General features: G+C 51.2%; 1 protein-coding gene across 1 annotated transcript; it reads left to right on the top strand.

Moving 5' to 3' along the window:
• The first annotated feature begins 7,640 nt into the window (after positions 1 to 7,640).
• CDKN1C (cyclin dependent kinase inhibitor 1C) lies at positions 7,641 to 9,421 on the top strand. Its single transcript, XM_051804044.1, has 3 exons — positions 7,641 to 8,373; positions 8,464 to 8,593; positions 8,728 to 9,421. Exons 1-2 carry the CDS (start codon positions 7,923 to 7,925, stop codon positions 8,586 to 8,588), a joined length of 576 nt encoding a protein of 191 aa, XP_051660004.1. The 5' UTR covers positions 7,641 to 7,922; the 3' UTR covers positions 8,589 to 8,593; positions 8,728 to 9,421.
• Positions 9,422 to 10,659: the final 1,238 nt, after the last annotated feature.

Raw genomic sequence — 10,659 nt, 5'->3', positions numbered from 1 at the left:
AAAATTCATCCCACGTGAAACTGAGGGTCAGGCACCTGGAGCTCCTTGCCCTGCAAACTTGTTTTAGCAATAGCTCCTGCAAGAAGTTTCAGAGCAGCTGGTAAGGGTAAATTTTAAGGCTCCGGAATAATCTGATGATTTTTCAACCTGGTCGTAGCGTAGGAAAAAATATCACTTTCTCCTGGTCTCCACCATCTACCAAAGGACATTACAATCACATGTAATCAGCAACATTTCTGATCACAGCCGAAGGTAACAGGTCCTTCCAGCCTCTGTCCAAAACTTGAGAACTAGTTCCTTAAGAAAAAGCTGTATCAGTGGATGTACTGTAAACCATTAGAAAGCCTTCAAGTCAGTGTTACCTGTGGTCTTCCACCTTCTCTGCTCTGCTAGGTTATATGGCATTTAGTTTCTCTTTGCATCTATGGGATACTGAAGGCTAGTGGGATTTGTGCTGACTGCTGTTGTGGATGGCACATACAAATCCTAAAATGCTGCACCATATATAACATAGGCTGAGCTCCCAGAAATGAGTCACAGCACTAATTGTTCTGCATTATATAAATGTGTTCACAGCATGCTGCTGGATCCAGATACAATTAACTCCTCACTTTGTAGGAATACATACCATATTGCGGGCAGGGCAGCCGTATCATAGTTAAACTGCTGTAAAATGACTGAACCACTCCCTTTGCAGGTTCACCACTGGGTGATGCTTGGTCCACATTCAAAGCCTGCAGCAAAATAATTGCTATGATTCTAGCAGGAATATTATAAAGTGATTGCTTTTCAAGATTAAGAGCAAATAAAATTGTAGTGCTGTGACTTCAGAAAGTTACTACACTAAAAGCAAATTTAAAGCTGTAGGCAAGAAGATAAATTAATTAAAGAATACAAACAAGAAGCCAGGGGGTGGGGAGGGAGGAAAAATTATCTCATCATGCTGCGTCATCCCATGATATCTCAACACCCCATCGCAGGGAACGCAGGGAGCAAGCCTGAGAGAGAGGCAAATAAGAAGAGGGAACCCAGCTCAGGGAGAAAGAGAAGGAACAGCCAGATCCCACACTGTATTACTTTGCCACCCTCTCGTAGGGAGGGAACCAGCCACAGAAAAAACGTAAAGGATACAAAACTCCTGGGGTTCCCTGAGCCATGCTAGCCCCACACGAAGCCAGACGTGTCTTGTGGTCCATGTCCTCTACAGCTGCATCTGCTCCTCCTGGACTGCAAGGGTTTGAGTTGCCATTGAGCTGAGCCACTGTCTGTCATATTTGAGAAGTTGTGGCAGTCCGGTGATGTTCCCAGTGACTGGAAAAGGGGAAACAAAATGCCCGCTTTTAGAAAGGAGAAAAAGGAAGACCCATGGAACCACACATTGGTCAATCTCACCTCACTGCCCAGAAAGATTATGGAGCGACTGACTCATCTACTTGGACTTGTGCAAAGGACTTGACACTGTCCTGCTTGACATCCTTGTCTCTAAAACGGAGAGACATGGATTTGATGGGTGGACCGCCAGGTGGATAAGGAATTGGCTGGATCTTCGCAGTCAAAGAATTGTGGTCAACATCTCAATGTCCAGGTGGAGATCAGTGATAAGCGGTGTCCCTCAGATGGCTGTATTGGGACCACTGTTATTTAACAGCTTTGTCAGTGACATGGGCAGTGGGATTGGATGGGGCTCTGAGCAACCTGGTCTAGTGGGGGGTGTCCCTGTCCATGGCAGGGGGTTGGAATGAGATGATCTTCAAGGTCCCTTCCAATGCAAGCCATTCTATGATTCTGTGACAGCCAAGTTACACCTTAACCCTAATTTTTCACAGAATAAAGTGAATGTATTATTCTATTAATAAATCTTGCCAAAGAATCATATGGACTCGGAGCAACTTGAAAAATCTCTTAAGACGGTGATGATAGCCACGATGTATTTCATTACTCAGGAAGCACACAACGGGCTGCAAACGCGGTGGGAAAGGGGAATCGCGGTGGAACGGGCCCCGCCGTGGGGCGGTGGCGGGGCGAGGCCGCGCTGCCCTGGGGCGAGAAGGGGAGCGGGGCGAGCGCCCGGCTCTCCGGGCTGGCGGACATTAGAGGGCACCATTGCCCCGCGCATCGGGACATCCCGGGGCAGCTCCGGGACGGGGGCCGGGCACGCCGCGCTCGCCGGTGCGAGGCAGCCGGGCGGGGCGGGCGGAGCTGCCGCAGGGCGGGGGTACACGGCGGGCCCCGGCTCCCCGGCCTGACCTCCTGGCGGCGAGACGAGGGGCAGGGACCTACAGAACGGGGAGAGGGAAGGTGTGGGGCACGGCCGGAGCGCAAACACTTCTCGCCGGGATCAGTTTTCCGTCAGCTCGGTGCCTGCGCTCGGACTGGGGCGATTAAAATTTGGATTCATTTACTCTTCCTTCGAACTGTTTTTTTAAGGTCTTAATCGTCAGGATTCTTTAGACACCCTTCACTTCTTGAGTGTGTGTCGCTTTCGCAGTCACATTTCAAGAATCTTCTAGTGTTTTGGAGAGTTATTTTTTATCTCTAGATTTTGTTCCCTGTCGGTGTGTGCTGGGATCCTTCTGAAGATGCCCCTGATGCACTTACCGCTGCTCTTTGGCTTGCCTTTGGACCACTCATCTCCCCTCGGCAACAGTCCGGGCCATGAACGATCTCCTTCAGGACTCATGCTAGACTACCACTATTAAAAACCCTGTTTACTTAAGAAACATGAAACCAAAAATAAAACCTATGTAATGGCCCCTTCACCACCGCCACCCCCTACCAAAAGTAGAAATAATCTATGAAAAGCTACTCCAAAAATAATATTACCATGGATCATGATGAAGGGCAAGGGGAATGTCAAAACAAGCAAAATGCAAACCTCTCGTTTAATGCAAAGAGTGGCAATGAACAGGACCTGTGAGCATAGAGCATAACTTTGACAGAAATGATACCAACAGAAAAGCAAGGAATATAAATAAATGGAGTATTTAACTGCTGCTCAAATATGACTACACAGTCAGCAAAAAAAGAGCCACCCTCCATGGGTACGTACTGTGAGCTCAAAATGCTGTTTGGTACCTGCCATTCTCAGCCTGCTTTTCAAGTTAACAGCACAGCATTGGTAAGGCTCCCCACACCACACTTCACAGCGAGCATCTTGCAAACAAGTCAGGCTTCCAATCTATATGAAGGGCCAGATGGTGAGTGGACTTCATCTAGTAAAACAACATGATGGAAAGAGCAAAAAAAAGAGTGTGAAGAGAGAATGCGATGGCCCCTGGTGCACTGGCAAGTCCATCAATAGATTAGGCTAAATTCACTGCTACCTTTGTGCTACCCTAATGATGCGCAGCAGCTGGACAGCAAAGCTGGCTATTCTTTTAACAACCAAGAACAGAAAGAATAAGAAAAAAAATAATTAAAGGAAATTAAATTAAATGAAGCATTTTTCTGAGAAGTTAGCCTTTGCATATTTTTGAGAGTACAACAGAAAGCAATTCAAATTGAATTAAAGCTGCCAGAATCTTTTCAGAATTCTGTTCAAATTACCTTTTCCCATTTTAATCCCTAAACTAGTGGGGATTTGCCCAGCTATCTAATAATTTGACATTTTAGGCCCTTGTCAAGAAATGGAAAATTCAGTGTACACCAACTTAAATAATTTGAAGTGTCACTTTGATGGTAGAAAAGTCTTGATGAGGAGTTTGAGTAGTCTGTTCTAACTCAGACTTTAATTGCAATCAGCTTATTTAAGCAGGATTCTAAAGTACCACGCAAAATTGCCACTGGTGTAAATGCAAAATTGCAAATTGCTTATGATCACATGTACAGTAAAAGAGAAGTGCAAGGGCGATAAAGTACTGATGTTTATTGGCCTGTGCCTCTGCTAAAGCAATTATAGGATATGTAACATGTTCTGAAATGAAGCAATCACATGTGGATCACACATTTGAACAATCTCAAACACTGTTGAGTGTAGATGGTAACAGGGTATTAAAGGAAATGAGAAGAGAGCAAAGCACAAACCTTCAAGCCTCGGTGGCCCAACAATAGGTCTGCTTCTTTGGTAGCATGCTGAGGACAATTCCTGCAGGAAAAGTTCACTCCAGACTTGCCAAAAGACAGAGGAGTGCTCCTCTATGGCACCATGTCATGGGGAGTATTTACCTCTACATACAAATGTCTCACCTAAGCTTTCTCTTCTGAATAAGTTAACCTGGAGCTGTGCAACAGCCAGCCCCATCAGAATGACAGTGCCAAGGTACTCTTTTGTTACCTCCATAACTTCTTATCAAATTTCCTTGGTTACTCCTTGCTCAGTTTACAGTGCAAGGACCTCTCTTCCCCTATCTGCCAAGCCATCAGACTCAGCCCTGGCTCTGACAGTCAACCTGGACTCTTTCCAAACAGGAATAGTCAAATGCAATAAACCTCCTGCAATTACATTCCCTTTGCAATGATGCACAAGCCATAAAGGAGTTTGCTTTCCCTCCCCTCACCCCTTCAAAACAGAGCAGCCAGGAGGAATACACACCAGCTAAAGTAATTATTTTTTCTGACATAAGCAGATATGACTTGGATATTTTGAGCAAAAATGTTTCATTCTTCTGGGGCATTGTTCTAACCATAGTGGTAATTACTCTGCTCAGTGTTCTGGAGCAGGAATTTCTAAAGAAGTTAATAGGCTTGGTGGTAGGAGCTCTTGGGTAAGATTTTGTGGCTCATGTTAGGCAAACTGCTGGTTTAGAGGATCATAACCTACCCCTCTGGCCTTAGAATTCACAGATTCACTAAATTAAAAACATCTCTCTGTGCTTACAGTATTTCCTCCTCAAACAGGCTGGATACTCTCTATCTCCACACAGAAAAGAAACACAGACACTGCTAGAACTGGCAATTGTGAGCTGAAAGTGCTCAGGACTATCACCACTAGCTTAAAACGTAAATGTATAGTGGGACAAAGAAAAAACCCAGTCAAAGTACCATGGTGCACTGACAGTGAGGAAGCCAAATTAAAAAGCAGAGCTGGTAACCTCAGACCCAAGCTGCTTTACCTCCCAGGTGAGCTGGAAGGTGAAGTGGCCTCAAACACGAGGCAACCTCCAAATGTTCAAACCGTCGTTCCCAACGTCCCTCAAGCACTGCGTAAATATTGGCTAACCTCCGAAAAGGGTTTGGAAGGACAATGATGTGGATTTTGCAGAGGGCACGCCCACATCTTGCAAATAGCAGGGGATCTTGCTCGCTCAGCTTTCATTGCAGGAATGTATAAAACCGAGGAGGCAGAACACAGGAAAGGCGGACGCTGGCCTCTCCCGGCACGGGGAGGGAAGGACGGCAGCAGGTTTGTGAGGACTCCTCACAAAGAGCCCCTGTCTGCAGCGACCTGGCCATTGCCTTTTGGCTCAAGTCTTGAATAGAGGGCACTTTTTCAGCAGGTTTCTTAGGGAACTCCAAGTATTTTCTCTGCATAGCACATTTATTTCTAAAAACCCCCTAACTTACATCCCAAGAGATATGTCTGATGGCTGCTGGGACAAGTCCCAGCTGAACACTGTGCCATGTTCACCATGTTCCCCAACCACCCCAGCTTGGTGTGAGACCCATCGCTTCTCTCCTAGCTAAACCCTTGCTAAACTGATGCTCACCTCTTGCTTTCTAAAATGATATGCTCTTAGTGATGAGGAACTAGGGGAGCCTTTCTTATGGCTTGCTCCCTAAATTATATCCTTTGGGCCAAGGGAGATCCACATGGCAATCTTCAAGGGCCATTTTGGGAAAGAAAGAACAGTGTGGTAACATTCACCTAAAATAGCCACATGGGTAGGTTGTGGCCCAGCTCATATAGGAAACCACAAATGTCTGTTGAGACCATCACATCTGAACAGGTATCCTTACAAAAAAAAAAAAAGCCTTCACATTTCCTAAGTGCTACCACTATTAGTGAAATGAAAGTGGTCTGTCTGTACCACTGGTTAGCAAAGTCTTCTGCCAGGTGTGACTCTATGCCTGCCCAGGAAACAAGTAGGGATCTGCACACTGAAGACATTTGCTGCATCATCTTCTCTCGGCTGCAAAGCTACAGACCTCCTCCCCTGAGCAGCACATCTGTCCCCACAGATATCAGAAGATGATTTCAGGAGATCAAACCTGCTGTGACATCTCATTGTTCATCAGCCTGAGCATGGATAGACCCTTCCTGTGCAATGAGCAAGGTTCCAACATTCTCTCCATTCTCTCTGCCAGCAGGAGCCAGCCCTGGGTCCATGGGTCCAATACCACAGGCACTACTGGGATCTCCTGGCACTTTGGGAACACCACAGAAGGTGCAGTACCTGGGACATGGTGGGAGCTGTCCCGGCTGATCCAAACTCCTCACCAGCATGGCAAGGTCAGGAGCAAGTGTTCTTGGCAGTGCCGGAGGGCTGTCACAGACTCTGTCAAAGACGTGGGTTGAATGTGGAAACACCACAGAGGAAAATGACTTATTTTGGTGCAGCTGGGAAGTGTTTTCCATGGGTCCCTCTTCTTCAAGCTGACACCTGCCTGCTAAGGGAGGTCACCATTGTCCTAAGGGGCCTAAAGCTGCAACCCCTCCAGCCCTGCAGTAAGGCAGCACCTGGGCACTCCCCGTAGAGCCAGCACATCCTAGAATTCATACTAGTTTTATTCCCTAGAGGGAATAAAACCATCCAAGTTGTCTTTGCTCAAAGGTTTGAATATCCCAAAGGCAAGAGCCATAGGAACACGAGGAGCTAGGGTATCCCAGTACACACAATACGATAAAGATCCATCTTTCCCCTTGTTGTTTGCAGATGAAAAACTCACTGGGGTAAAGACCCTCTGAGATGTGCATCAACATTATGATGATGTTCTGGGCCCAATTTTAGCACAGTGTCAATTATGCTCTCCCTCCTTTTCCTTTCATATTCCTCCATCCCAAAACGACAAAAGGCAATGATTGCAGTGACCTCCAGAAAATGTAAAGCACAAGCCAGCTGATCTCTGGCAACACAATAGCGAGATTAGTTCATCTGCAGTGAACAAACACGTATTATGTGGGTTTTAAAGTTAGGAGAGGAAAATGCTGTGGTTTTCATGTATTTCTATTCACTAAGGCTGCAAGTTATTACTTCCATGCAGCTGAGAAGCTCTATTTTTAAAAATAGCCTTCAGCTTGTTTTGAAATCTGCAAGCATCTCGCTTTGTTTTGCAGCAGCGTAATAAAAAAAAACCGAGCCACAAAACGATCCCGTTTTCCACCACACGCATCACCTCCCCCGCCCCAAACCCCCGCGCGCCACGGATGCTGAAAAAACTCCTCGGGGAAGGGGGGGATAGAAGGCAAACAAACAACGACAACATAATAAAAATAATAATAAAAACACTCCCACACGCACCCTACGCGCAGAAAAGACAACACGGTGGGGGGGGGGGAGACCAAACCCGAGAGTCGCCGGGTTGGAAGCGGCGGCGGAGCCGCGACCGCCGACAGACAAAGGGAGCAGGGCCGGCCGCGGGCGGGGAGCTCGGCGGCCGCCCCCCGGGGCCGGGCCAGCGCCGGGGCCGCCCCCCCGGTCCGCGGCGGGGCCGGGCCGGGCCAATGCGGCCGCCGGCGGAGCGGCGCTGCCGCCGCAGCCAATGGAGGGCGCGGGCAGCAGCGCTGCCGCCGGGGGACGGGGGGCGGCGGGGGGGGCCCCGCCAATCGCGGCGGGCCGGCGGCAGGGAAACACTATTATGCTAATGGTGTTTTGCTCGCACTCGCGGCGAGCGGGGTTTAAAAGGCAGCGGCCGGGGGCAGGGGCTCAAAGGCGGGAGGCAGGGCTGGTGCGAACGTGAGCGGACAGGTCGGGACGGGAGGCGAGGAGAGGAGCGGCGGGGGGGCATCTGCTCCTTCCCAGCCCACCGCGTCCTGCCCGGCGGCGATGTCCAACGTGCACCTCTCCGGCGCCGCCGCCCTGGAGCGCCTCTCCGCCCGGAGAGCCCTGGCCGGGAACGGCCGCAGCCCCGTCTGCAGGAGCCTCTTCGGACCGGTGGACCACGAGGAACTGGGCCGGGAGCTGCGGGAGCGCCTGCGGGAGATGGGGGAGGACGATCAGCGCCGCTGGGACTACAACTTCCAGACCGACACGCCGCTGCCGGGGCCCGGCCGCCTGCGCTGGGAGGAGGTGGAGGCCGGCGCCGTGCCCGCTTTCTATCGGGAGACTCTGCAGGTGGGACGGTGCCGCGTCCCCCTCCTCCAAGCGCCCCCTTCCCCGCCGCCACCCCCCGCCGCCGGGAAGGGGCCCGGGGGGCGCCTAAGCCGGGAGAACCGCGCCGCGCCCCGCCGCCGCGGCACGCGGCCCCGCCGGAGGGGCCCGACGGCCCGCATCACAGGTGCGTGGGGGTCCTGGGGGGGCGAGGGGGCGGGGGGCGTCCCGCCGCAGTGGCTGATGGACCCCTCCTTCCTCTGCGTCCCCCATCCAGATTTCTTCGCGAGGAGAAAAAGGCCGGCGGAGCCCAAGGCGGCGGCGGCGGAGCGTCCAGCCGGCTGCCCGCCGCCCCCCGCCGCCGTGCCGGCTGAGCAGACCCCCCGCAAGCGGCTCCGGTGAGCCAGGTGAGGCGCGACCTGGGGGCGGGCGAGGGCGTCCGGTCGCTTTCTGCGACACTTTTTTTTTTAATTTCCCCTATCACCGCTGATTTTTTTTCTGACTTTTTTTTTTCCTCCTCCCTCTTTCTGTTCTTCCCCAGACTTTTGCACTACTGCACCCACGGGAGAGGCGCGCCGCCCCCGGAGCCGCGGCGCCCCGGAGGCACGGGGGGCCGGGGCGGGCGGCGTTGCGAGGTGGGACCCCCTCCGTGCCCGCCCGGACCGGGAGCGGGAGCTGGAGCCGGAGCGAAGCCGGAGCGCCTGCCCACCGGCCGCGCACGGAGCAGTGTTAAAAGTACAGCTGTGCAATGTATGACGTTCTGTATAGAAATGTATTATGCCTAATGTTGAGTACACTGGCCAGAAGTGTAAAGCTTTAAAAAGTCATTTATAAGAAATGTTTAATCTCTGCTGAGCTCTCAGTGCAAAAAAAGAAAAAAGGAAAAATGAAAAAAACAAGTGTATATTTGTACAAAACTTTTTTTAAGAGTTATACTAACTTATATTTTCTATTTATGTCAGAAACGTGGATAACTTGACATCCAATAGTCTTTTTTTTTTCTTTTGGTTAAGCCAAAGGGCACTATATTTGCTTTTGTTATTTACAAAATGTAAATTTATTTTTATAGTGGATTTTTTTTTTTTTGGCATTCATAAGATGTAGCTATGAATCAAAATATTTTTTAGACTTTACTTGAAGACAAATCTGTTTCAATGGGTCCTGAGCCGGTCTGTACCACTGCCATTGCAAATAATGCCACAACTTCAATAATAAATAAAATAAAAGGAAACGCCTGCAAGGCTGCTTAGTGTGTGCTTGGGGGGAAGTCCGGAGGGAAGGGGGGGAGTAAAGGGACAGCCCCCGAGGCTTGGGCGGTGGAGCCAAGCCCAGCTCTTGGCGGGGGGAGTCCTCCCTCGCCCCGGGGCCCCAGGCGCCCCCGGAGCACGACCCCGCCGCGGGGAGAGCGCTTCCACCTACGCCCCCCGGCGAAAAGCTGGCGTGCAGTTCGGAGGGGAAAGGAGGGCTTTTTCCCCTTAAAAACAAGTGTTCCTGAGTACTGCTGGAGTTACCCAAGCATGAGGGGAGTACACGCCCTTCATGACACCCTGAATTCGGCCTTTCGCCACATTTTATGGTTACTTTTAGCCGTTTACCCTTTCGTCCCAAAGCTGTCTCTGCCCCTTCTCGAGGACCCCGGCAGCGCTGCGGCAGCCACTTCACACCGCATCGGGGCTGGGCCGCTACCTCCCTCGCTTGGGGACGGTCGGCGGGGGGGGAAGACTGGTGCCTGCAGGCTGTGACCCCCAGCGGCTCAGCACTAGGGGGACGCCCCTGCCTTAGTTGTGCAAACCTGCCCCGCCCCGGCCCCAGCCGCGAGCCCTCAACCCCCCGCCCGTAGCTCGGAGCCGTGGCTACTGCAGGGAAACACTTCCTGGTACCTCTTGCCCAGCAATGATTTACAGGGCAAACACACCACAGTTCTGGGAAAGGCAGCAGTTCCAGCTCGCCCTAAAAGAGGTAAAAAGCAAAACAACAAATCCACGAAATAAACACTCCCAACAGTCAAAACAGCCTGCATTTTGACATTAACGCTTTGATGACAGTGTTGTCGCAACCGTGCATCTACAGCACTTTGCGGTGTCACCTTGTCCCTGTGGCCTGGGAGGGGGTTAAAGCCTCAGGATATGCATACAGCCCCGTGGAGTCAGGGCAAACGTCCTGTGCTGGGTCCCAAACCCTGTGCCGCTCAGGGAGGAGGGACAGACCAGGGCTGGTCTTGGCTACAGGTGATGCAGGGTTGGGGTGCTGGAGAGTACAGATGGGTAGCAGGATGCAAGAAGAGGACCAGGATCCTAGAGGCATGGGGACTGACTGGTCAGATTTATCCCTTTCAGACCCCACTCCCCACTCTTGCACCTCCGTGAAGCGCTGCATCCCCATGCTGTACCCAGCAGGTGGGGGCGACCAAGAGGGCACCACTCCCTGCCTTTACGAGCTCTGTTTGATACTCTTTCACGGAGGGGGGAGGGAG

Source organism: Manacus candei, unplaced genomic scaffold, assembly GCF_025592945.1.
Source record: "Manacus candei isolate 608988 ecotype Guabito, Panama unplaced genomic scaffold, ASM2559294v1 h1tg000060l, whole genome shotgun sequence".
NCBI classification, from domain to species: domain Eukaryota; kingdom Metazoa; phylum Chordata; class Aves; order Passeriformes; family Pipridae; genus Manacus; species Manacus candei.
The sequence above is the reverse complement of the archived record's forward strand: the minus strand, read 5'-3'. Positions and strand labels throughout refer to the sequence as shown.

What these genes read in the sequence shown, in the direction of transcription:
- CDKN1C (XM_051804044.1), top strand. Translation starts at nt 7,923, where the DNA reads ATGTCCAACGTGCACCTCTCCGGCGCCGCCGCCCTGGAGCGCCTCTCC. An exon ending in CCCGACGGCCCGCATCACAG is followed by an intron (nt 8,374 to 8,463) that starts GTGCGTGGGGGT and finishes TCCCCCATCCAG; the next exon opens with ATTTCTTCGCGAGGAGAAAA.